Source organism: Anas platyrhynchos, chromosome 1 (genome assembly GCF_047663525.1).
Source record: "Anas platyrhynchos isolate ZD024472 breed Pekin duck chromosome 1, IASCAAS_PekinDuck_T2T, whole genome shotgun sequence".
NCBI lineage: Eukaryota > Metazoa > Chordata > Aves > Anseriformes > Anatidae > Anas > Anas platyrhynchos.
Window position 1 is genome coordinate 13,049,638 of NC_092587.1, and position 21,813 is coordinate 13,071,450.

The 21,813-nt window shown below is 36.3% G+C and overlaps 2 protein-coding genes across 4 annotated transcripts in view; one reads left to right on the forward strand and one right to left on the reverse strand.

Moving 5' to 3' along the window:
* The window catches only part of CCDC146 (coiled-coil domain containing 146), a 75,317-nt gene extending 53,572 nt beyond the window's left edge, over window positions 1-21,745 (reverse strand). For 2 of the 3 annotated variants that reach the window (XM_072030220.1, XM_072030149.1), the window contains exons 1-2: window positions 21,250-21,745; window positions 13,596-13,759 (exon numbers count right to left, since the gene is read on the reverse strand). In XM_072030220.1, the coding sequence (XP_071886321.1) occupies window positions 13,596-13,759; window positions 21,250-21,490 (405 nt within the window). In that variant the 5' untranslated portion in view covers window positions 21,491-21,745. Of the gene's footprint in view, window positions 1-13,595; window positions 13,760-21,042 lie in introns of all 3 variants that reach the window. The other variant, XM_072030269.1, reaches the window with a different exon arrangement.
* Window positions 296-7,143, forward strand: FGL2 (fibrinogen like 2). The gene is made up of 2 exons (XM_005013661.6): window positions 296-1,058; window positions 4,090-7,143. The coding sequence occupies exons 1-2, from the start codon at window positions 311-313 to the stop codon at window positions 4,794-4,796; spliced, it is 1,455 nt and encodes a 484-aa protein (XP_005013718.3). The 5' UTR covers window positions 296-310; the 3' UTR covers window positions 4,797-7,143.
* Window positions 21,746-21,813: the final 68 nt, after the last annotated feature.

A 21,813-nucleotide genomic window follows, 5' to 3' on the forward strand; every position in this document is an offset into this window, starting at 1 on the left:
GGGAAAGGGGTTGATTTTCACCTTCTCCACCTGCTGTGGTAAAACTAGAGTCCGGTTTTCAAAACCAATTTTAGAAACTCAAATGTTAAGAAACAGATGTTAGAAAACAATTATAACACAGAGTTAAGTAATTTCCCCAAAAAGAAAGTCCATGTACAAGAAGAAATTAAGTAAAACTGCATAAATGATCGGTACACATGCATTTCATCATTTTGCCTACATACACAAGTTCTGAGTCAGGAATAATCACTGAAACATGCTACTTCTGCCAAGCACTACCTACTTTGCTCTGCTATTAATATCACTTGTGATGCAAGCACTCCCACCCATTTCTGAGAACAGTGCAGGCAGTCTGATAACTCACAGGCTTCAAGCTGCCCTTATAAAGTTGTTCCACTTTTGCATACTTCCTCATAGTGCTAGTTTCTCTGCGAAGATGAAGCTGCTTGTTTACTTAGTCTTGCTTAAGACAGCTCTCCTGGCTTTAACAAATGTCTTTGCAGCTGCTTTAGAAGATGAAAAGGATGCTAAAGAAGGAAAAATTACTGGTTCTTGTCCTATAAAGCTCAAAACTAATGGGGATTGTGATGAAGGAGAGGATTGTCCATACCAGATAAATCTGCCTCCAATGACTATCCAGCTACCCAAACAATTCAGACTGATTGAGAAAACTCTCAAAGAAGTACAGACCCTGAAAGAAGCAGTAAACAAGCTGAAGAAGTGTTGCCAAGATTGCAAGCTGCAGGCAGATGACAACCAAGAAAGAGACAGGAGTAATGAATTCCTGCCACCTAATGCAGAGACTCCAGCAGAAAACAGTGAAATGCAAGACAACAGGGTAAAGGAACTGCAAAGCAAAGTGAACAAAATGGCAACCAGCTTAAAAAATGCAAAGAACCAGATTCAGACCCTGCAGGGTCGTATAGAGAAGATGAGTCTCCTGAATATGAACAATGTGGAGCATTATGTTGACAGCAAAGTTGCTAATTTGACGTTTGTTGTGAACAGTCTTGATAACAAATGTTCTTCGAAGTGCCCAGCAATGCAACCGAGACCTGGTATGTAATCTGTTAATTCTTAATGCCTGCATAAGCTTTCTGTGAACGTTACAAATATTAGGTAAAAGAATTTAAATGTATTTTAAGCAAATCGCTGTGCTTTTAATTTCACAAGATAAGCATTTGCCCTTTCACTGTTCATACTTCTGTACAAGATTTCAGCTGCCACTAGAGGGTTACTGAGAGCTGCAGGTGTTCAGTTCCTCCTAGGACTGGACCTTATTGTGGCACTTAAAACACAAATTATTAGAGGACTTTTTTGGGTTTGTTTGTTTTTAATTTCAATAAGATAACATGAAAAACAAAGACTTTATTCTACACCCTTGATTAAGGATATCAAACATCAGTGAATTAGATATATTTTCTCCTTGGATGGCAAGGGGCAATTTTATTCTTTAGGTATGCCTTATAGAACTGCATATTTTTATTCAAGTGAAATCACAGGTATTCTGAAATGGTCTGCAAGTCATTATTAGATATCAAGATAATCAAGCAAAAAGTTTAGTTTTTAAGGGATGGATAACGCAATTTTTTTTTTTTTTTTTACTATCACAGTTAAAATCTGAAAGGCTTGGCTAAAAAAGCTTATTGACAGTACCTCTCGAGTGGGTAATATGTACACCATCATCTCCCTGCTAAACAGTTAGTACAAATCCAGCATATGTACAGCATAAAGTAGAAAACAGGTGTTTTCACTGACAAACTTTTTCTTTTGAATTTTACCTGTCCTAATTAAAATCAAGAAATTGAACAAATAATTTCTTTCCAATGTTATTTGCTATTAAAGGATAGCAATAGATATCATACATATGAAGACAGAGGGCTCTACAAAGCAGAGAAAGATCAGAAGGCATTATAGTTTTTAAGCCTCTGTTGCTTAGCATTCAAATTTAAAATAAAACTGCTCTTCTGTCTACCCATACTGAAAACTGAAGGCTCTGCAGATGGCAGAGGGTATGTACAGCTGAAATTCTTCAAAGTGTGAAAAGAGCAAATGAATAATAATACAGGTAGTGCTTATACTGTATCAACAATCAGCTTCAATCAGATATAAATCAGTATAAATTCAGTTATATATCTCTAATTCAGATATAAAATATTCACAGAAAGAATGAATGGTGTCTGCTATACTGATGATGGGCAATGAATCAAATTCATGCACAGTGTTTCAGGATGAACTAAATTCATTTAAGATATGTCTCATATTTTTACTGAAATGTTGGGTACTGTACATAGCATATGATAAAGTAGATGTTCCTTATGTTTAAGAGCAACTGATGTCTAATAGTGTTTGTAGCAACAATATACAAACCATGACAACTAGCAAGGATAACAGCTACATTTTTTCCCATATAGGAGGAGCCATTCCTGCTTCTACTGAAAGTAATAGCAAAACTTTAGTCAAATAGGAGTTGAATTGAATTATAAAATGCATGTTAGCAGAAATGAATATTCCCTGTCAATATCTGCTCTGAAACTTAGTCCACAAAAGATCTTACACAAAGTACAATAGATTCTCATTTAATTGACTGAAGACTTAGATTTTGTTTTTAAGCCTCTGATTACTATACTTTATGCTTCCATAGATGGCCAATCTTCTGTAGCAGCAAACAAGGAATCCTGAGTCTTAACCCCTGCTGTAGCCTGAGAATGCTTCTCCCTTTCAAGAAGTAGTTCAATTGTTTAACTTCTTCTGGAAAAAGTATGCAATTGAAGTCTGCAAATGAGCATGCTTATCGATTCAAATCTACAACAGAAAGGAACATTGTCAAAATGTTTTCAGCTCAACTCAGAACTTCTGAGAGCTCTCTATCATTTATTTAGGAACACAGAATTATACTACAATGCATTCTCAAAGCTGTTGAACACAATGTTCAACATTGTGTTCAAGACACAATGAGTTAGGGAATCAAAAATGACAAAAAAGATTTTGACTCTACAGGAAACACCTGGGAGTATTTTTCTTTGGAATAAAACAGTGCTCTGATGAGGGGAAAAAAACTGTGTTAATGATAGATGCTAAACCTTTTTCCTTACTTTAAAGCCAGCAATGCCACATGCACAGGAAAGCTCATCACTTTTCTAGCTGCATCTTTCTAGGAATCATGGTATTACTATAATAGATAAGACAGTTCTACCACTTTTTCCTGCTTCCTAAAGTATTGTAAAATTAAAACATGAGAAATTCCTAATGATGTAATGTTCTGTATCAAATGGCAGCTTCTGAAAAACAGCCGGCTTAAAGTCATTCACCTGTGAACAAGGTTTTCCTCTTACATACTGCTAAATGAAGATTTGAATTACAGACAGAGCAAGATGGTATATATTGAAATACAATATATATATGTAAAATAAAATAAAATAAAATAAAATAAAATAAAATAAAATAAAATAAAATAAAATAAAGGAGTGAGAATGTAAACAGTAAACATTAGAAATATGGACTGAAAACATTAGTCTGGAGTTATAGGATTTAAGGAAAGGTTGAAGAAAAGGAGAAAAGAGAAAGCAGACAAAGTGCCCCTCTACTAGACAGTTTTGATAGAAAAAAAAAAAAAAAGTAATTTAAATGGTTTCTGGACAGCCATCAGATGCAAAGATCTTAGGTGGTATCTATAACAGAGTAGTAAACCTTATGCAAAAAAAAAGGTTGTCCCTTGAATTTAAATTGCCATAACACTATTTCCCAACTAGAAGTGTCTCCAATCCATAAGGCTGAACACATGCTTATACCTCTTTCAAACAGCTTTCTTGGGTTTGACTCATTAAATATAATAAAGGCAAATACAAGTCCAAAATGATGGTAATGTAATGCACAACTTTAATTAATATCTGACTTTTCTTACTTAACAAAAACTTCAGAAGTAATGCATTTGGTAAGAAAAAGAGCCTATTCAAAGCACAGATAACAGCACTGAGTCAGACTGCACTGCCTTTAATATGCTCTGTAGGCTACATTAGTCTGGATAAAAATTATGCTTTTTTAAAAAATTGACACTGTTTATTCTAACACTCTCTGTTTTTCCACCAGTTATGCAAATAATGCAGAGAGACTGTGCAGATCTTTATACAGCAGGCAAAAAGCATAACGGGATCTACTACATTACTCCTGACCCCAGAAACAACAGCTTCCAAGTTTATTGTGACATGGAAACACAAGGAGGCGGCTGGACGGTGCTGCAGCGGCGTCAGGACGGTAGCACCAACTTTAACAGAACATGGAATGACTACAAAAATGGCTTTGGAAACCTCAGCAGGGAGTTTTGGCTGGGGAATGACAAAATTCACCTCCTGACAAAGAGCCAGGAAATGCAACTGAGAATTGAACTTGAAGATTTCAATGGTATCAGAGAGTACGCTAAATATGAACATTTCTATGTGGCCAATGAGTACCTGAAGTACCGTCTAAGCGTTCACGGCTATAGCGGCACGGCAGGAGATGCCCTTCACTACAGCAGGCATTACAACCATGATCAGAAGTTCTTCACAACTCCTGACAAGGACAATGACAGGTATGCCTCAGGAAACTGTGGGGCATACTACAGCTCTGGCTGGTGGTTCGACGCATGCCTGTCTGCCAACCTCAATGGCAAGTACTACCACAAGAAGTACAAAGGTGTTCGCAATGGGATCTTCTGGGGTACATGGCATGGTGTTTCGGATGATACTCACAGTGGATATAGGCAAGCCTTTAAATCAGTAAAAATCATGATCAGACCAAAAAGCTTTGTGCCTTAATTCTATACCTTCTCTTAATTAGTTTGCTTTGGATTGCACTCAAGATGATACTTACTCAGTGTTATACTCAGAATTCATATATTCAGTTATGTTTGTTGTAACATAGTTCTAGACAACATATTTCCATGGTGTTTCCCATGTAATTATCAAAGACAGCATGAATGATTCTGAACAGTTGTTGCTAAAACTTAGCATAGGTTAAGTCTTGGTATTGTTTTATAAATGTTCTAAACATTGCTTTTGGTGCTTTTACTGTATGTGATACATGAGATTTTTAAATAGTCTTCAGCAAGTTGTGTCTGAATGAACATCTGCATTTTTACCTGAATATAACTCAGAGGAATATCTGAAAACATAAAAATTTATTAAACACTTAGCATGAAACTTTGTACCTCTGATACCACCCAACATTTTGTATCATCTATCCTTCACAACTTCGAAGATATACTATGAGAATGTCAATATAAATTAGGAAAAGTGCAATATAATATTATTTTTAAAATATTAGGGAACAGACGGCCACATAGTTTGCTCAAAGACAAAAAAAAAAAAAAAAAGCTTTGAATAAAACTTAGAAAATGAAGATGATTCCTCAAATCTTATTCCATTTATCAAAGATTATTTAAACAAGTTGGTGAAAGAATTGGGTAAAAGTAAGTGGAAATAATGCATAGAGCACGTAATGAAAGGCGACCTTCTTGCTCATTTCAATTCCTCTGTTCAAGCTCAATGTCCTTTTCATCATTTGTGGGAGATAGGAACTGTTACATAGCTTATCACAGATTTACGTAGGTAGGTGGACAGGTAGGTAGAAGACGTATCAAGAAGAATACAAGTCTTTGTATTAATGCCTCTAAGCACATACCAAAAAAAAAAAAGACTTTTAGGAAAAAAAAAAAATATATATATCTTTTAGGTAAGCAAAATGTTATAAGATGGCTCCTGTAGAGACTCAAGCTCTTATTTACATAGTTCTCACTCTATGTACCATTAGACCTTAAATTATATGTAAGATGATAAATAATTTGTAACACAAGAAGATTGTGTTCTCCCCTTTTTCTGAGCACCCCTTTTGTAATCAAAGAAACTTGAGTAATCCATTGGCCATTACAAACAGAAAAGAGAATAAGTGAAGGAATATTTTCTTCTAAAATAAAAACAAAAGAAGCTTAATCAACTTTTTATATACTTCAAGAAGTGCAATTTAAAGACACTGTTATTATGGCTCACATTGTAGATAGAGAGCACAAACGTGCCTATACTTACCTATTGCCTACACCAGAAAAGCCATGTCTCTATAATCACAGTGATTAACATTCTGAGAGGAGATGCAAATTTTCTTAGCAAGAGGTATTTAGCTAATGCTATGTAGCCCGTACCAATTTTGAGATGCAGACAAACAATTCAGAGACTCCATTTCTTTACCAGTAGAAGTATGGTCCTTGTTGGCATAGTCTTTTTGGTTAAAAGAGATATTTATTGGCAATGATAAGCAACAGATCTGTGCCAACAAAACTATAAGCACACACCTGACTGAATACTTTACAAGTAAGACCTTTACTGTTTTTAACATGATAACCAAAACTATCATGGTTATACGTGATGGGAATGAGAAACAGTGGCAATTTCTAGATTATAGAATATTAATATATGTATTTTAAGGGAGTAAATATTTTGAAGGAAGTGAAATTTGGTTTTATACATTTCAATTATAAGATTAATGGAAGATTTAATTTCAAAATGTATAATCTTTGCTTGAAGACATTGTGAAGTATAGAATATTTATTTTAGAATAAAACCAACAACAACAAAAAACAACTTACAAAGTATTAGTTAGAAGAGCAAATATTTGATTGCATATGATTACATTTAATCATTTTGCATGAAATGCACAATTTGCTCCCATTCATTATATGGTAACTAGATAAGCATGACTTACAGTATCTATAAGCTTCTACTTGAAAATGTCTTTTTCCTGCTAATTTGCTGGAAGGGAACCTATTCATTTTTTATTTTTATTTTGCTTAAAGAAAACTTTGTAAAAAATAAATTTTAACAGAATAAGCAAATGTGACTAATATCACCTACAAAACCCTTGACCAACCTCTCAAAGAGAAAAAAAAAAAAAAAAGGAAGAAAAAGAAAAAAATAATAAAAAAAAATGTAAAGCTTTGTAAAGCCATTGTAATGTTGTTACACAAACCTGCATACTACCTGCCTGGAACTGTTGTAGCTGAATCTCCATCAATGTGTACTAGTTTTACAAAGTGTAACTCCATGTATTTTCTGCAAACATTATTTTGTTTTTACTTATTGTAAATAAAATTGTCACATTGTTAAAGCTGTACTGCTGTCATAGATTTTTACGAAAGAAAGTTCTATGAAGTCTATGAAGAAAATTCTCATAAATTGTTCATTGATTTTCTGTAAAACATAAAGCAGTAAGAAAACACGGGTATAGTGGATATACATATATAATATGAAATATATAAAACTTAAATGACCAAAACCATCTATGTGATGTGAGAGTTATGGAATTGCTAGTTACAATAGCTCTTAGCTGAAGCAGACTTCAGCTGTCAAATAAAACAAAGACTGAAATTTCAGACACCTTTTTAAGAGTATTCATATTTTGGAAGAGACAAACATATTTGCCCGATCAAGAGTTTACACAACCTGTATCTTTAGCATGAGAGAGGAGAAACAACTCACATGTTTTTTACATTACACAAAAGCTCTCAGATAACATGCAGTTTTCATCAATATGTGAATAGAAATAACAACAACAACCCAAATTAAATATACGATTTTATATACAAACCAAAGCACTTGGTCTCTGCTTGAAGCTTACTAATTCAAAACATGCTTTTTAATGTACTGAAAACATCTATGTAACAAAGATGATCATATGGCAGTACTTGTGGTTTTGATCTTGTTAATACTTAAACTGTGAATTTTAGTAAAGAAGATTACTAACAGTTGGTTTGCTAGCAAAATTCCTATGGATTGCTTCCAAAAAGTGAAACACAAATCCATCTGCTCAATGTGATAAGCCAAGCAGACTGTAATGTCTTGGCTTTCCATGCATTATTTAAACAAACAAACAAAAAAAATCAGAAAAAAAACCAACACCACAAAACAAAAACAGAGAACTGAAAATAAGATTTGAAAGCATTTTCTGTTGTTGTTTTTTTTTTGTTTGTTGTTGTTTATATATATATATATATATTTATATCCTTTGTATGCAAATATGTCTCCTTCAAGTATTTTTTTTTTTTTAATTATTATTATTTTTACTGGGGGGATGGAGGGAAGGCAACAATGCAGTCAGCTCAGATATCTATTTAAGAGTTATGGAAAACAGCTAGTTTGACACTGCAGTGGAAAATAAATTACCCTTTTTTTGATTATTTTTAAAAGAAATTAAGGTGGTTCTCAAACCCACACCCAGAATATTATGTTTATGACCTAAACTAAAATCAAGCAAAATTTTCTATGACACATAAGTCATAGAAAAATCAATACAGCAAGGGTGTTTAAGTATTCAAAAAGAAAGGAGATAAGAACTAAATGCATAAATACTGGCCTACCAAAAAAAAAAAAAAAAAGGAAAAAGAAAAAAAAAAAAAAAGAGATTTAAAATATTTTCATCAATGTATTCTCTCCTCTTTTTCCAAGAGATAAAGGAAAAAATATGTGTTATACATGGGCCTGAAGACATTGACATAACTGTCAAAGACAAACAGCTGACCAATACCATCCACAGGCCCTGATAAATGCAAGCATTCCACCTGCCAAACTGATAGGTTACATTCACAGCTTTCATTAAACTTTTATGGAGTTCTAATACTTCTGCCAGAAGTGAACTTGGCCTTCAGCCTCAATGTTAAGCAGAAACAGAAAACAATGCTACAATATGATGTGTCAAATCTACCACTCACACAAGTCAGGAGAATAGGATATGAATCTATATTATTTTTTAAGTTCTTGTTCACCTTTATTTTCTGATCACAGTAAGAGAAGAATTCATTTGGAAAATAATCAATAACTGGATAAAAATATCCCCTATTACCTATTATTATTATGTTTACACTATCAAGTCAAAACAGAGGTCTAATTAATGGTACAGTTCTACCCAAACAGTATGCCAACATTCAGAATTACACAGGGGAAAAAATAACTGTGTTTTAACTGCTGTTTTCTAAGCAATTACACAGAGTTGATGACTTGTACGGAGATGTATAATCCACCCTAAGAAACAGAAATTGTCATCCCTCTGTGTGGACAAAAGCCCCTTTGCTTACATCTGCAGTTTAGCCTCCATATGCTAAACCAAAAGATAACAGATTCTTCTTAGCACAGATCTTTAAGGTTGTGTTCATTAAGGAGTACATGAATACAGGTTTTTGGAATAAAAAAAACTTTTACTGTTCAATGAGCATTGCTCTGGCTTCCTCACCACACCATTGTGCTGGCAGAACCGCTGTAAGAAACAGCTGGATATATGCACAAGGTTGCCCTGGTTCGCAACATCAGGTCTCATATAGGTATTTTGAGTGAGAAAAAGGGGAAAGAAGGAGATAGTTTTGGAACATAAGACAATAATATGCTTGTCTTTTTAAGGCTTGTGAGTCTCAGAAATTTCTGAGGAAAGGCCAAAGCAGAAGACACTGCAATTACAGGTTATTCCTTCTCCTGGCCTCACTGCCTTCAGGGGCCGTTTCCTTTGTGTGGCACAAGATCTGCACTTGATAGCATAGAAGAAACAACACATTGTAAATAGTGTTTGCTTTCAAACATACTTTTTAGAAATCAAAAGAAATGCTACTTGCTTTATGATAACTTCAATATATCCAACAGACTCCTGGCTTGGTTTTTGCTCAATTTCGCCTTGTAAAAAGAACTTCTCAAAAGGAAGAGCATATTACATTGGGTCTGTTCTCCCTCCTGCTGGTTAAAGACATCTGCAAATTCATCCCACTCCTTTACAGCTTCTAACAGGAATTACGACCAATTAGAACAATAGAGTTTCCCATCACAAACGTTAATCAGATTTTAACATCCATTATGCAAAATATTGCTCATTTGCTGAAAGCTTTAAAAAAAACAACACACAGACTCTAGCTTACAGCCACATTATCATCCCTAGCTCACTTTCCAAGTGACCATATCAACAAAGTAAAAAATGTTTATTTAATTAGCAGTTAGATTCCTGTGGGTGGAAGCAACATCTGTCTTTCCTGTCTGTGCCAGCATATTAATACAGCTTTTCTTGTCATGCCAGGACACTTTGAAGCATGTAACGTGGAGTGTGCCAGGATCAGCTTAAGTTTGAAAATGTTGTTTGCATTCAACAGCTGTGTTAAGATTTTCACATCTTTGTTAGAACCCATACATGTTTGGAGTGTACTGAAGCAAATTAGCCACTGCTATGGTTACCAAAAAAAAAAAATCGATATTGGTCTACCAAGCTAACTTTTGTCTAAAAAAATTGAAGCTGTTTACATCTACTTTTTAACCTAAGTTAGGAGAGAATTAAAAAACAGCAAAAAGTAAAATAAAATAAAATTTTATTTTTTGCTTCTTAGCAAATAAAATAAAATAAAATAAAATGCTATATTTTCTAGAGTGGCATTGTCAAATGTCAGAATGCCATTGAAGAAATATATGAACTACTGGTTATTAATATTCCTATCTGAAAGCTGTAGCCAACCTTCATATAATAGTGGAGATGAGAGAAAAATGAAAAGTACCTTTTGCTCCTAAAACCACAGTCAAGCACTGAACACATGCATCATTTCACGGCCAGCTCTTCTAGCTAACAGCCCCACATGAATCAGTTTCAGATCAGCAGAAGTGAAACATGCTTGACATGTTTCTGTATTGTCACTATTGTTGTCTTTGGTAAGCACAGAGACTTTGCTCTAGGTTTCCTGTAGAACCAAGATTCTGGTTAATGTTTTTTTAATAGCAGCTCTTCACTTTTGGTAGTAATGGGTAAGAGGTTCGTTAACCTTAGAAAGACTCCAAGATTCAAAACAGTGATGAAAAGTATTCTTTGGTCACTAACTGAGAGTGTGGTAAGAGACTTTCTGCTTCCCAATGGGTGGTGGCAATAGGATGCTTGGACACTGCCAAAAAGAAATGTAGTGTGACAGTGACAATTTCCATCAAAAAAGCAGTGTAAATGGAAGATTTGATGCTGGCTTCAAATTGATTGCACAGTACATTTTATTTTTGTAGGATACAGAGTGCACCAGTCTGCATTAGACCACTCAGAGAAATCTCACAAAGGAGTTCATTCTTCTGCAAGTTCAGATTTAGCACATAAAGGGACCGTGTTCATTAGCAGAAATGGGTTGCTCTGGTACCTTCCAAACAAGGTACTTCCAAACAAGTTCACTGCATTTGGCAAATAGTAACACACTTTTTATTCAGAAGTGAAGCATTTTACAAAACGAATATCTCCCTAGAAGTGTCCACTATGAAGACATGCATGATAAATATTGTAGAATACTTTTTCTTGTATTTTTTTTAACAGAGGTACACATTTCAGAGAACTAAGAAATATCTTTCTAAGCCAAGAACGTGCCAACAAAAGGAAGATAAAGAAAAAGCACACCATAGAAGAGCTCAGACATCATTCTTGATTAAAACCTAACAAGAACTGCTGACATTATACTAAGTGAAAAAGGTCTCAAACTAGGGGAGCTACCCTCCCACCATTTGATTTCTCTCTTTTTTTTTTTTTTTCTTTCCAGAAAAAGAGGAGATTGTATCTAATTGAAAATCATTAACACCATGCTGACTGATTTATTTCTAATGGTGGATGCTAGAAGACAACAGGATATGAGACAAACAAGATAAGGAATTCAATCAGAAGTGTTAGAGCAAAAGTCTTTATTCCGAGTACACAACAACTAAGGCTAAAAGAAGTGGAAAGTTCATTTTGTGAATATATGACAGTCCTCTAACCAACAGCAGTGGAAGTATTGAGCTAGGTTGATGTCATCTTGGTAATACATGTAAATAAAAACACTGGTGAAAAGAAGCAAGTCATGATGGACTGAGTGGCTTTTGTTCAAACCTCTATCCAGTTTTTAATATTTTAACCACCCCCTACAGCTAAAGAGGGTTACTGTGTGTTACTAAAAAGGAAGGAGAGAGAGGTCTGCATGTTTGCCTTTTTGCAACTATCTGCTATTTACATGAGAAAAACAAGACTGGTTTGACTGGAAGGTGTCCTGCCAGAGAGACTATAACCATGCTCAGATAAGTCTTAAAATATCTAAAGGTGTCCATTCTGATGAGTATTTGCTGCAGAAATGAGCAGCCAGTAAACCAGAGAAAATATAATACGATTCAGTTTCTGTGGAAAAAAAAATTGAAAGCTGTTCCAAAAAACTAAAGCAAATATCAGTGCAGCAACCTCTATAGTGACCAAAGTCATATATTTATCTCTGAATCATGTATTAAGTTCAACAAAGGAAAACAAAAATATGGCAGTGAAAGAGAAGAAATGTGATAAGGGATGAAAAGTCCAACTGACTCATGTAGCACAAGTACTAACTGTTAAAAAGTATGGTAAGAATGAATGAGTCAACTAGTTCCCCTTTAAAAAATGACAAAATGGCCAAAAGAGCTCATTATGAAATCCTATGTAAATCGCTTACTTTGGTTTTCCACAGCAAATTTTTCCCAAGTTGGGAACAACTACTAATACTAAAGTTACCTTATATTTCTCTCAATAGTTTTCAATGTTATCTGAGTTAAACAAGTTGGCCTTAAATTTGACATGCAGAATAACCTCTTAGGAAAGATGTTTTGGGAAAAATAATCAGCCAAATGATCTGAGTGTTTCCTAGAATGAGGCTAGAATAATAATAATTTTCCCATGATTAAAAATAAGGAAAACAAAGTAGAAATAGAATATATACTTTGGAATATTACTATACCATTTAGTTTTATTTTACTTTGGGAGGGGTGAGGGCATCTTATACCAGGTGCATGCTTCTTGTTGGTATATCAAAAATTCCAACACACCTGAAAATCTTTAGAGAAAGTACATGAATACCTGGAAAACAAAGTATTCCCCAAAGTGCAGATTCCATACTTGCAGTAAATAGGAGGATTTCTGTAAGGTCAGTTGTCTTTGACGTTTTTACTGCTCTGGACTTTTAAAGAAGAGATTAATGTTTTAAAGAACAAATTAGACAAATATCTGCTGAGAATTTACCCCAGTGTAAATTGGAATCTCTATATTCTTAATGTCCCTTCTGGCATTTAATGTTGAGGATTCCATTCAATATCCTGAATTGTAAAACATTTCAATTAATCTACAAGCTTCCTTATAAAAGAAAATTCTGTAAAACAAGCTGAGTTCCAGAAGGTTTCTTCTATTGTCATCAGCGATTCACTGATGGAGCCACTTAGCTGCGGTTTTTCATGTAGTTATCAAGTCTTTTTAAATTTGTGAGGCAATAACCTCTATACCTAACATGCTACAAAAAAACAAGATCTCTGTAAGTCCATGCCCCTTAAAGCCATGACCACTGACAGAAATAACATGGATATCCCTTAAGCACACCATCTCCAGCAAGAAATATATGCTCTGCTTATACTTCACAAAACTAAGTTATATGAATTGAGTTCATATAACTTAGAATAAAAATTAGAGAAGAAATAGGGAAGCTCCAGATAGCCTATGGTAACTATTAACAATGAAATACACATTTCAGGCTAATTGTTTTTAACACAATATGCACTGCTATAGATAGAGAAAGATAGGGTGCATGGTACCTCATCTAAGCACTGAAATGCAGGACTCGCTGTTACATCAGTTGATCCCTCATCTTGGGCATAAACAGTTGGAGCTAGTGCACAGATGGGTTGCTCCTCCTTGATTTCCAATTCTGTGTCACTAGAACTGGAATCTTCACCAGCCTGACTCATTTTTTGAAGCTCTAGGAAGTAAGAGAATACCAAAACTCAGTTAATTAGATCCTGGGATACACGTGACTGTGTAAGATAAACATGTAATGTAAAGAACACAACATCAACATGGGAGACCCACATTCAAACAATGAAAGCCAGAATGCAAGCAATCTGTCTGGGTCCACAATCATAACTGCATGAAAGACTTCTTAAGAGTCAGCATTATCCCTCCATCATTGTCAACTGTTGACTATGCTACCTTTATGTAAATATTTGAGAACACAAAAAAAAAAAACAATATTTCTTAAAGAGCAGGCTTTGAATAACAGAATCAGGTTGGAAAACACTTCTGAGGTTATCTAATCCTCTCTCCTGCTCAGAGCAGGGCTAACTTCAAATCTAAATCCAGATCCTTAGGGCTTTGACTAACAAAGTGTTGAAAATCTCTGGAGATCCCAACTGTTGCCTTCAGGTAGATGCTTATAAAGGAAATGTCCAGGTGGATGGTGGTGGATCTTCTCTCTGCCATCTCCATAGGACTAATGAACGAATGTGCTTTCTCTTTTCTCCACCCAGCATAAACCCACCCTTTAAGTTGTCCCCTGACCTTGCAGGCAGCAAATACATAGGAAGGGAGCCCCTTCACAGAACACAGAGGTCTTGAGAACAAGACAGTCTAACTTTTGTGAGCAGTATCATTAAAATTATTTGTGTTTCTAAGTCATTGCATTGTCAAACTTAGAAAGACAAATAAATAAACAAATAGACCAAAAACCAGCACCACCAACAAAAAACAACAAAACAAACCAACCAAACAAACAAAAAACACATGCAAAATAAGAAAACATGGAATAATATCTGAGAACAGAAGGTAGAGAAATACTGGAAAAAATAATTATCCTAAGATCTCTTCATGTCAGAGTTCTTATGTAGCACACTAACATTTCAGTTATGGAGCAAGTCGCATTTTTAGCATCCATGGCCTGTGCTAAAATAATATGACCTTGAGAAATATCCAAGTGAACTGACTACTCGAGGAAAATCTTACAGGACTGAAGTAGTATTTTGATCTCTAGAGTGTGGTAGGATCTGGTTTTTGTTTGTTTGGTTGGTTGTTGTAGTTGTGTTCTTTTTCCAAAAGACAGAGTGCTAAAAGAGGCTAACATGAAGATTTTATAAACATAGCTTTAGTATAAACTTTATCCCAAATTAGAGAAAACAGTTCAAGAACAAATACATAGAGAGAGAAATAGAAGAAAGTTGGAATAAGAGTTTTTGAAAAAGATAACTCCTACAATTATGTCTGGGCAAATCCCACCTTCACAGCTCTCCTGAGGAATAGAAATCTCCAAGACCCCTGCACTTAGAACAGCTAGACCAAGGGCATTTACTTCTGAGCAAGGTGAGACCTAATGAGAAGTTACTATAACTTTATGTAATTTCATTTTGTGGTTATGATCCCAGATCAGTACTTCAGGACTATGTTCTGAGGCATCAATTGTCAGAACTGTCTGAGGCACGTGCAAATGCAAAGCCAGAACAGGGAATGGGAGGTTGAATATGAGGGACACGATGCTCCTGGCACCTTGATCGGACACAGCAAGGTCAGTCAGGTCCATACTTGTCCTGATATCAAATATTAATAGCTGACAAAAACATCTTCTGATGTAACAGTATCTTAAAGAGTTTTTTATATTCAGAATTTTAAAATATTGACCTTTTGCATGAAGGTGGCACAAAACCAGACAAATGTTTTAGGAGAAAGTTGTATGAGATACAGAATGTCCAGAATCAATAAACATCTTACAAAAGGAAGAGAAGGGATGGAGAACCCCTCTAGCACGCAGAAGTCTAGCCATGACATACTGAGATAGGGAAGCAAGTATGTTTGTAGAGCAAAACACAGAGTAAAGTGAAGACAGGGCATATATGGAGGAATTCAAGCATTTCTTCCCAAATTCACGACAGTGAATTCAGTGAATTCACTACTTAGAATGCCAATAGTTTAGTTCAAAATTTTGGGAGAAAGATTGCTGATGGCTGCAAGTGTTCACCTGACTCTATTGGATCTTTCTAGAGTAACTATTATCCAAAGTAACTACTATGCAGAGAACATTGTATGCTGCTGTAGTACAGTCACAATAAAACTCCTATCAGCTGCCAAAATGTAGGACTTAAATAATATTATCTTGACAGCATTCAGCCATTCACATAGCATATGGGGAAACTTTTCTCCTTTAAAAAAAAAAAAAATTAATCATAAATCAAACAGAATCAAAATTAAAACGATAATAAAATCAAGGAAGGTTTTTGTGACTATGGCAATAGTATATAGAGGGCTTCTCCAATGAAACAACCAGAGTCATTTTATGTTCCCAAACCAGAAATCTGATGGTTCAGAAAAATGTGATTTCTTTATACATCTGTGGTGGGAAAATGGATTAAAAAAATGTTGTGCTGTGCATAGCCACCTTTTGAAAAATCAGTTGTCTGTAAAGGTAGTGAAACTTGTACTGAAGTTTATGTTGGAATTTCTTCAAGAACAGTTTGACTTGTAGAGAGATTTCAGCAGCTGTATTTGCTTATGGAAAAAAAAAAAAAAAAAAAGCAATTTCATGATCTCTCCTGAAGGAGTCAAAACATTGTGAAACAACTGCAAACACCACAGAGGCCAAGAAATAAACTCTGAAGCACTGTACGTAAGCATGTATACACTATTGCTAAAAGAGAGTTGTTTTTCACCAATAAAAGTGCTGAAATTTTTAGAATATGCATTTCATGTTCATGTCTGCTGCTGGTGCTTTTGTGACTGAATATATTGGAAGAATTTAGGAAGTGGGAAAAGTACAAGTGAAACTCTAAACAGAGAGATGCCAAAAATTGAGAGCTTCATCATGTAGGCATTTTTGTTCATACTTGTATGAGAACCAGACTTGATGCAAATCAAACATTTGCAGTTGATGCAAGATAACACTTCTTCAGAGAACGGTAGTACAAAAAAGTCTTTGCTAGAGACTCCAATTTGCTGGGCAGAAAGAAAATAAAAACAATCTCCTGGATATATACAAGTTTAAAACATAATGATAAGACACAAATACAGACACATCAAACAGAGGAGAAAAATTAGCCTTAGCTAGTGTGATAAGCACTAAGAGGGAAGGGAACGGAGTTGCCTTTTCAAAATATTAGGAAGTGGTACTGTAACAAAAGATATGCAAAGTTTAGCATTCTTCAATTACCTACTACGGAATTAAATTTAAAATCTAACTTACAGAAAATCATATATGTAAAATTCAAAAAGCAAAGTGGGAAAATTATATTTTTGTAGTATGTGATAAAAGGTTTAATTCAAATAGAAATGAAAGCTCGAATTACTTATAAATATTCAGAATAGTTCAATAAACATGGATGTTCTCAAACTCTAGAACTGCAAATAATACCAAGGCCTTGGAATTACAAGTCCATTTTAGAACCCAGGTCAAATCACACTGAGAACTGTCTTGTGAAACAGCTTCAGGACAGCAATAACAAAAGTCCAGAATCAGATTCCCAAGATGAATTCCAGCACCTTTATTTCAGTACCTTTCCAGCAAACAGCAGCAGGGTCATGCTTAGCTGCATTGGCTCTTTCCAGTATGACAATTGCAAAAAAAATCGTAAAATTAATAAAATTGCATTCTGAACATGAAGAGATACAGCTCTGTGTATGCAGGTGGATCAGCTAGACTAATTAAGAAGACACAGAACTTGTAATAGTCTCTGTTGAGGGAAGTACACTTCAAGCAATTGACTTCATTAACATACAGCGATGAATCCATTAAGCCTTATCTTAATTCCTTGCATTTACTAAATGAATTAGAAAAAGATTCTAGTTCAGAAAAGTGTCAGTAAGATTTTGATATTAGTTACCCAGTCTTACCCTTCAAGCCCAACCAGAATGTGATTTTTTAATTTTAAGCACAATGAAAAAAATACATAAAGCACACTATTTTTCTCTAAGCCATTGTTACAGGAATAAAGATATGATTTCATTGTTAGAGTAACATCAAATTGTTTATGTTGTTATTGCTGGAGACAAAACCTGTTGTACGATGAAGAGAATATGTTATATTAATGCCTTTTAAACTGTTTTATGAAAACTTGTATATATGAATGTATATTCAAGTTCATTTATACTTCCAATCTGATAATTTCTGAGACTCTGAGGTCTGTGAAATGAATTAAAACAATGAGCAGTTATTTGTACAACTAGGCTAACTCCAGTGGACATACAGATGCAGCTTATTACTAATATTGGATGTAGGTTCACAGATGGATTTATAGATGTACATTATACATTGACATGTGTGCTACTTTCCTTCATTATGAAAATTTAATTTCTTAAGCTATTCCCTCACTCATTCTTTGCTGCCACACAAAACTGATATTTCATTTAAACCAGGTTAGTTAAATTGGTATAGACTGGCATGTAAATGTTCCAACCTACCAAAGGCTATTTTTGTTTAATACAAGAACACAAGTCTAAGGTTTAGACAAGTTTAGATGAACAGGTGCAAAGTGAAACTAGGTTGAACTGAGGCCATAGACATGGATCCCCTTCCACAGCCAGCTGCTGGATGTTGTGCACCTTTCCCTTCTTTTGCAGGGGGGTTCCTTCCTTCTCTCTCACCACTGATCTTGAGAGGAATGGCCATAGGATTCGTTTCTCAGGTAAAATCAGCTAAGGAAGCCTGAATATTTTCAAATCAATGATATGAGCCTAATTGGCTAATTTTGCTAGAAGTCAGCCACATTCCCATCTGTCCTGCTCAGAGAGGCAGAGGCAGCACCCAGAGCAGGAGACAATGAACAGAACAGACGAGCTACTGGGCATGACACAGGGTATCTATCCACATTTTTATGCTGTTTCCTTTTGCACATAGACCTTAACAAATAAACGTGACTCTGAAAGCAAAACAGCTGACTGAGTGCTTTACACTGAATGAGTAAGAAAAAAGGTACACAATTCAGCTGGAACATCCAAACATTGAAACCTGGAAAGACCCAAAGCCAACACTGGGTGCCTGGGGGCAGGCAGAAGAATCCTTCAGTCACAGAATAGTGATGCTTCCCCAAACTCATCCACTCTCCCCTTAAACTCATGCAAAACGTTCAGTATCTACAAAATCTAAGGGAATGGAGTCTCTCACCTCACCCCTGCGTGACGTGAATAATCAGTTCTTTCTGCTTGCTTTGAATCACCTGGTTCTTTTACTGCATGAGTCACTGAACAATCTCAACCTTTCTGTGCCACTAGGCGTTTTCTAGCACTGTCTCTTCATTTGGTAACCCTTTCTGTAGGCTGAAGAATCCAACCTACCTGCTGTTACCGATATGAAAGCCCTTCCCTGCCTCCTACTGTCCCTGTGATCTTTTCCATTTTTTCCATATCTTCTTCAAAGAGAAGGAAAGAGACAAGATCTGCAGATGTTATTGGTAACAATAACATCTGTGTACCGTGGGTTTATTCAATAGCCAATTGATGTTCTTTTTATCCCCTAAGATCTTATTTCTTAATGCTTGTTTCCTGAAGTTGAAGTTTACAGTCTGGTAAATAGCAGGACCTCTGCTTTAACTGGGCAGAGCTAGTGCTTCAGCATGAAGGGCTGAGCCCTTAAAACACAAAGCTATGTCAACATTAAGTGATAGCTGAAATTAAAACTACATAGTATACAATAGGGTATTATACCTGTGTAATTCAGAGTGATTAGACTGTACAGTTCCATAGACAACTATTTTGGGGAAATGGCAGCACCCTGCGTACCTAAATTGCTTAACGATTTCTGTTGTGAATACCCTTGTTTCTGTTTGTTTTCAACTCCCTGCTGTTTGAGATGGAATCACCCTGAGCCCCCCACAGACGTTAGCTGCTGGAGTTAGATATGGCTAAGATAAGGAGGACTTGAATGGTGAGGTTTGTCACTTCCCTTTTCACTTGGTTTCCATGCGGAACTTACTTTCCTCAGAAAATATCTGGTAGTGTGACAAACAAAAAAACAACCCTGAAATCCAAACCCCTGTGTGTTCCAGAGACAGCCTCTCTTTGCCACCCCTGAGCAGAAACTGTTACCATCACTACACACCCACTAGATTACAGAGGAAAACAAACAAAAAAGCTTTGCCTACCCACCAAGCCCAACAGATGACTTATTAAGAAATAAGAAACTTCAGGGAAGGAGTTCAGAAAGATGCTGAGAAATCTAAATTGCCAGCTATGACAAATGGATTAAAAAAAAAAAGTCATAAAAACATTTCACAGTAGAATTGCATAGGAATTTTTAATAAACTTTAAAACAAAACAAAACAACTATATCCTGACACTAAAATTCTTAAGCTTTATGTGAAGGAACACTGATAAGCAGCTAGCCCTGTGTGTGGTAAACTTTGCTCAAACACTTTCTGTTAACTTGATCTGTTAACTTCATTTTTTTTTTTTTTTTGAGTGTTCCTTTGGGGACCTAGGAGTTGGACTCGATGGTCCTTTTGGATCCCTTCCAACTTGGATATTCTATGATTCTATGATTAACATGAAGTGTTCTTGCAGGTAGGAAACTCAGAACAAGCATAACATCAGCAAGAATACCCCTACAGGGTATAATCAACTGGAAATCAATCAAGAGCATGAAAATAAAACTGAATCAACATTATAGCCAAAATATAGACGGCATAAGTAAAACTTTAAAAACCTTAAGTTTAGTTTATATGAAGAAAGAACTCTTCCTAGCAGTTCCTCTTTTTCAGGGTGTTTTATTTTTTTTCAGTATTTATAAATACATTTTGAAGGACGTTTAGGTACCTAGCATGTATCTAATGCAGAGAAGGAGGAAAAAAAAAAAAAAAAAAAAAAGGAAGGCAGAACAAAACTGCGCTGCACTTAGCCAGGGTTTTGAACTCTTCTGGTCCCCGCGGCAGCGAAGGGGACTCGCGGGGCCGGCTGCCACCCGGCGGCAGCGCCTTGTCAGCGCCTTGTAGAGCCTTGCAAAGCCTTGTAGTGCCTTGCAGTTTTGTAGAGCCTTGTAGTGTATTGTAGAGCCTTGCAAAGCCTTGTAGTGTATTGCAGAGCTTTGCAGAGCCTTGTAGTGCCTGGCAGAGCTTTGCAGAGCCTTGTAGCACCTTGCACTGCTGGCTCACTGCTGCTGCCTCAGCAGCTTGTGCAGCGAACAGGTAGATTCAGTATTCGGGCTCAACAGCAAAAAATCCTTAATATATATATATATATATATATATTTATGTATGTATATGTGTATTTCAAAAATCAACTATTTCTAAAGACCTGGAAAAATTCACGTCTATCCCTCGTCTCATCCCAAGGTATTTCATGGTTCATTTTTCACTCTCCAGAATCCCATTCCTCCGCACTGAGCCAGCGTACAGCAGACAGGCCCTTTTTGGGTTTCATTTGATGATTCTTGAGGCTGAGCAATGCAAAGCAAAGCAGTGAGTGAAGCGGAGAGCTCTGCCGGTCAGCACGAGGCCTTACCGAGCCTTCCACTGAGGAAATGACCGCCGGACAAGGAGCGCCAGGGCCGCCTTCCTCCCCTTGGGCTCACAAATACGCAACCTGTGAGATAGAGACAGAGACAGACGTGAGGGCAACGGGACAGAAGGAGCTGGGTGAGCACATGCCCTATTGGGTGGCTTGTAGGGTTATTTGGGGGGAAAAACACCCCCCACACACAAAATGGCCCCATGGGGTGTAAAAGGGAGGGCCCAACAGACATCCCCGGGTTTCATTAGCTGTTGTGGTGTGGCAGCCTCTTTCTGTGCCCCCCCTCAGTGCTCGGGGGCACGGCCCAGCCCTGACCCCACAGAACTCCCCAGACCTCCCTTTATTTAAAAAAAACCCTGTACAACAGCACCGCGGGCTGGGGGGAGCACAGAAAGCTTTTAGCTGAACCCAGGGGCTCCCCCCTCATCTACAAGCCGCAGAGAACCGTTGTTTTTAAGGTGATTTATTTATGGAGGGCTCGACAAATGTGGTGCCCCCCCCCCCCAACCCCTGAGGCGGCCGCAGCCCCCCCCACCCCCCCCCCGCCTCACCTGC